Here is a 5549-nt window from a genome sequence, read left to right as displayed (position 1 = left end):
CATATTACATTTTTTTTTTTTTTTTTTTTTTTTTTTACCCTCTTGTAGTGGGCAAGAAAAAATATACGATATTGTTTCTGAAACAATTCAAAATGATTTTCCCACTTGGTTCAACACAGTGATTACCTACATCAGCAGTCCTGTGGTTGTTCTCCCCGCACTACTACTTTTATTGTAAGTACTTTGTTTTTCACAGGCAGGTTAAGTTGATTGTATTAATACTGGCTTTATCTCTGGAGAGTCAGATGTTGATACTGAGGAACAAACACGGCATTATTGTAATTTTATTAAGCACATCTGAAAAAAAAAAAAAAGTCATCTTATTGAATATATGATATTTGGATCAGATGGGAATGACAGTACATTAAAAAGACTGTCATCACATTTTCAGAAGGAATTTCTTGCTCTGGGATACCATGGTAAAGCAAGTTCTCTATATTGTGTCAAGGCTTGCAGTGCTGTTTGTTCCAGAAGGTTTTAAGATACTTCTTCCCTCTCAAGAGCTCCTCGGAAATTAATTTTCCATTTCCTCATGGTCATTAGTTCAGTTCATGACTGTGAACAGAGCTCAGTCTGTCATCTGAAGAAGCTACCCAGTCATCTTGATTTCTGACAAGATAAATCAATTATGAAGGTCTGTTCTTACGTGTTAATGTAATATAACTTGCTGCAGACTTTCCAGAGGAAGTCCTTTCTTACTCTAGTTTCTAAATAATTGTTCACAGCTGGGAATTAATATCTACTTTGAGCTGTTTGAAATTCACTTTCCTCTATGAAGTATCATTTGTTTTGCGTGTAGCTTTGTGTCATTTTTTTTACCTGTAAACTACAGATGAACGCAGTTTGTCCCACCAGTGGGCTTTTCAGACAAATCAAAAAGACCAAAGCAATACTTTCTATTTGTAAACCTTTTCCTCTAAGGTCCCAGCCACATAAATATGAACATATTTATGAATTTACATAGATCTATTGACTGCTTCCCTCTGACAGCTGAGCACATATGTAAATGTTTGTGCTGTGAAGTCTACCTCTAAGACTTTACTTTATCTGAAAGCCACTGTAATCCATTATGCCAGGCCAGGTCTGATCCTGGCTTGTGTAAACAAGGTGTTATTCCAGTCAACAAAATTTGCATTGGTAAGAATTTGCAAATTCAGCTGTAATTCTGGTTCTGTTCTGTAACCTAGGACTAGGGAAAAAAAAAAAAAAAAAAAAAAAAAAAAAAAAAAAAAAAAAAAAAAAAAAAAAGACGAGAAAGCCTTTATCAAAAATTCATTTTGAGCATGTCCAGAATTTAAATAAAAATAAGACAAAAATGTACAGAGGGTTACATGCACGATGAAAAGAACTGCAGAAAACACAGGCACAATTAGAACCGCTGTTAAATCTGTTTTCAGTGTCACTTTCTTTCATGTATGTTTGCTTGAAAGAAGGCTCTGATCCGTTATCACGGTATAAAGGAAATGCTACAAAGCAGCAACTGAACCTGTATAGAATTTTGATGACCTATAAACCCTCAAAGGGAAAACTGTCAAGAATGTTTGTGACTTATAATCACCTTTTCCACTTCTAGCATGTTAATCTATTACCTACAAAGTATTGCAAGATCATTAAAATTCACCAACAATCAACTGAGAATGAAGATCCAAACGGTAAGTACAGTTCAAAGCACTTTTACATGCGATTTGGTGGGTCTTCAGGAAAGTACTAGCCTAATTAAATCTCTAAAATCACTTTCAGTGTTTCACAATGTAAAACTAATCCTGTATTTATCCTCCTTGCCACAGCAGTGAGTTTACTCTCTAATCCATAATAATCTACTGTTTCTCATTCCTCTGAATGTATTCTAGGAAAGGAGTGAAGATAAGAAAAAGGTGGTTCAGATGGCAGTAGGTAAGTTGGTGAGCTTTAGAAATGCCACTATTAGTAAAGCATTTAGACGCAAAAATGTTTTGATTTCTCATACATATAGGAAAGACCAACTTATTTTTTTAAAAAATGTATTTCCTGTAGAGTCCTCATTTTAGAGGGTATTTGAGCTCAACTTGACTTAATCTTGGCAGCACTGAAAGATGTGTAGTTTATACTTAAACTCTGCTGGGATCTTTGGACTGGATATTTTCCTGCTTTTACTACCAACAGGGCAGAACACGGGAGGCACCTCAGATTCAAATTTCGTCAGACCTAGTGAAAATTCAGGGCTAATAAGCAGAAGAGGAGGAAGGGAATGCCCCCTGTTCTTTGATCTGAGTGAGTTCTGAGATTCTATCAATGAGGATTCACAGAAAGGATGCCCTCCTCCTAATACCTCCCTGTGAAATGAGCACTTAAAAATTTGCCAAGCCAAAGAGAAGACATGATTCAGTAGCCTTATAGATAGATCGTAATGCTGCTGTGACCCACTTATAGCTCTCCAGCAGACAGATAAACAGTGAAACACCTGATGTATAGCAATATAGCGATCAGAAGTGAAAATTATGGGCAATGAGGTATGTGTCATAGTTGGGTTTTCTTTCTTACAGAAACCAAATTCAGCTTTTGGCTGTGACCAGCACAGTCACTGGAACCTGTTTGCTGAATTTGGCCGCTTTCATATTGGTAGTGGTGAACTAAAACGAGGCTCTTGAAAAGAGACGTTGGCTTGTTGCTCATTTTGGAATCTTTCAGTGCTATGTCCAGTGTTTTTCCTCTGTTCCCCAATACTACGCCTGCCGTGTACTGTAGTATGTCGATCCACCCCTTCGTCACCATCTCTCCCAGTGTGACACCAGCTTCTCCCTTCTGAACACAGTGGGGTTCTGTTAGCATTGGATCCCCTGACTGAAGGGTGAATTTGAGACACTGTGTTTACACAGCAGCTTCTAAATTCAGAGGCTTGGACAGTTCCTGTAATAATTTCTGGTTTCTAGCCAGAATCCAAAATCTGGATGGGAATGACAAGAGACCAGAGCAAGAAAGTGATATTATCAGCCAGGAGTCTTCTGTTCGGTCCTCAACTCCCCGAAAGAACGGCAGCGTCTTGAATTTTGAATCTCCCGTGAGCAAAGGCACCAGAATACATACCATTTCCCAGTCTGTGCCCCAATCCGTGCCTTCAACTGATGTTGCAAGACCTACGAATGCAACTCCCACAACTTCAACCTCTTTAACGCCAGCTCCCTCAGCGTCAAGCGTACAGAAACCAAGAAATGATCATATCACAAACAGGCAAGACATCTTTGGTTTTGAAATGGCATTTATTCCAGCAGCTCCATGACATACCTGTGTTTAATTACAAAATAGCTGTGTATTCAGACTGTCTGGAGCAGTAAAACAGCTGAGGAATTTTTTAAAAGCAGATTCATTCATGGGGTACTATTCAGATTGCTGGTGACACCACCTCCTTAACTCTTCTGATCGAGATGGGATTATAAAACTTTTGAAATTATGTAGTTGATGGAGTTTACACACACCTCAAGCAAAGGTATATACTAAGCTTTCCCTCAGGCATGTAACTATAATTGTGCAGGACACTGTTTCCATGAACAAGACAAACACAGTAAGAGTGAAGCAACTCTGTGCAGAATGCCTGTGCAGGTTTTGGACATCATCAGACTGATGCTTTAAGCTGTCTGTTGGTTTTTTTTTCCCCAAGTGGTCGATAAAGAGCATTTTTAAACAGTTCTCATAATAGTAAGAAAACAGAATGCAAATGTAACTTGAGAGGTCAATTGTCTTCTGCCTTTTCCCAAGGAAAAACAAACCCATCTCCTAATTTCTAGGGTATGTTTCTCAAACTGGTCCTAAAAATTTGGAATGATGGAAATTGCCATCTCCACCCTTACAATCTAGTATTTGACTTCCAGAGAAATTACATTTTTTTAATGTTTTAACTGCATTAATAGAGAAGTGTGTATCTCAATATTTCCTTCCCTTTTTTCCTTCCTAAAGGTACCCAAGTGTGCATGGGAGTGCAAGCGAGCTTTGTAAAACAAAGCCCTACACACCAGTGTCTTTCAAAAAGCACACCGAAGATGTTCATTCTGAGCCTCTCTTCAGAAAAGGCATTCGGCAGGTAAATCCGGATGCCCTTGGGGCTGGTGCTCCTGTTTTTGTGGGACGTAGACCATATGCTACCAGGTATTTTATTGTTAATGAAAATGAGACCCGCAAAAAATCGCTCCGTTCTACCTCCCGACTCCAAAGGCACTTCAGAAAGGATGAATCAGGAGATATTATTGAGTTATATCCACACAATGTCAGAAGATACGTGATTCGAACACCACACCAGAGGTATTCCCCTCATCCCAGTGAAGATGAGGAGGATGAAGAAGAACTCAGGAGAGAATTCATGAAGAGATCCCACCGCCCTCGCTCACTGTCTGATCTTCGCCCAGCACCGCGATTTTACATTGGGGAACGTGTTGATGGCCACATTCTTATGAGCAAGGATCTAGCCAGAGTGCATTACAAATCCTGGGATGATGGTTTTGAGCTAGACCTGGACAGGCCTCCGTATGCTTACAAGAAAGTGCACCTGAACTACCCTGAGCCACGTGTGAAACCAAAATCAAAGCAAAAGCTGGAGCAATCTCTAACAGAATCTGATTCCATTTCCATTGAATCCAGCAGTGATCCACAGAACAGCAGCAATGACCAGTATATCCAGGTTATTCATAGCAAGGAAAAGTATCCAAAACCTGGGGCAAAACTCATCAAAAAGAAATCAAAACCCAGCATCGATCTAAATATGTCTGAGCCTAATGAACTGGTATGCTCAAATGTCTGAAGAAGCGCCTCAGCCTTTTTTGTGATTAGAACGTGTGTACGTGCATGTGTTGTACTTGTTGTCTGAGGTCTGTCGGAATAACTAAGTCATAGACTTTGCAATAATAGCGTATGCAGCCACACGAGGCAGAAAAGCAGAGTCGGCCTTGTGTTTTACTGTTAACTGCACCTTGCTTTAATATGATACATTGCAAAATTTGGAAGAGGAAATTATTCTAATTTATTACTGTCACATAAAAAAAAAAAAACAAAAAAAAAACCAAACAAAAAAACAAACCGCCCCACATACTGGAAAATCCAAAGCTATGTACTCGGGGCACTGCAATTAAACCAGTACAAAAATATGTCGGATGAGGCTCTCTTTGACACAGTCACAGCGAAAGATGTGGCCACTGAATAAACGAAGCAGGTAATTAGCTTCCCACAAATAAGAGCTGCTATTTACAGTGCAATTTATGACATCCTGATGCGCTTAGTTTGAATATGGCATAGCTCAAACAAATCAGGGGGTTAATTAGAGACAACAGGGAGTTTCTTTACGGCAACCTGCAATGGGCAAGTTACTGACTGCAGCAACGCACGCCAGCCTTCCCGATCAAATATTAAGATTCGCCAGTAGTTTTGTGGTGAGACTCCTCAGCCCTGCCTGATAAAACTTCTCTGCGGAGAACTTTCTAGACAAAACCTTTTAGAAAACACTTGGTTTTAATTCTCTCCTGCCTTTCACGCGTCTCTCTAGATGCGCCGGGATAAAAGCGCGGTTCTGGTAAAGGGCAACGGCG

The 5549-nt window shown here is 39.6% G+C and overlaps 1 protein-coding gene across 3 annotated transcripts in view; it reads left to right on the top strand.

The window, feature by feature from the left end:
• The window catches only part of TMC3 (transmembrane channel like 3), a 21586-nt gene extending 16583 nt beyond the window's left edge, over positions 1-5003 (top strand). For all 3 annotated transcript variants that reach the window (XM_026856295.1, XM_026856298.1, XM_026856296.1), the window contains 5 exons: positions 49-174; positions 1574-1652; positions 1851-1893; positions 2910-3207; positions 3931-5003. In XM_026856295.1, the coding sequence (XP_026712096.1) occupies positions 49-174; positions 1574-1652; positions 1851-1893; positions 2910-3207; positions 3931-4768 (1384 nt within the window). In that variant the 3' untranslated portion in view covers positions 4769-5003. The remainder of the gene's footprint in view (positions 1-48; positions 175-1573; positions 1653-1850; positions 1894-2909; positions 3208-3930) is intronic.
• The last annotated feature ends 546 nt before the right edge of the window (positions 5004-5549 follow it).

This window comes from Athene cunicularia (assembly GCF_003259725.1).
Source record: "Athene cunicularia isolate RWA chromosome 10 unlocalized genomic scaffold, athCun1 chr10_part1, whole genome shotgun sequence".
Lineage (NCBI taxonomy): Eukaryota > Metazoa > Chordata > Aves > Strigiformes > Strigidae > Athene > Athene cunicularia.
The sequence above is the reverse complement of the archived record's forward strand: the minus strand, read 5'-3'. Positions and strand labels throughout refer to the sequence as shown.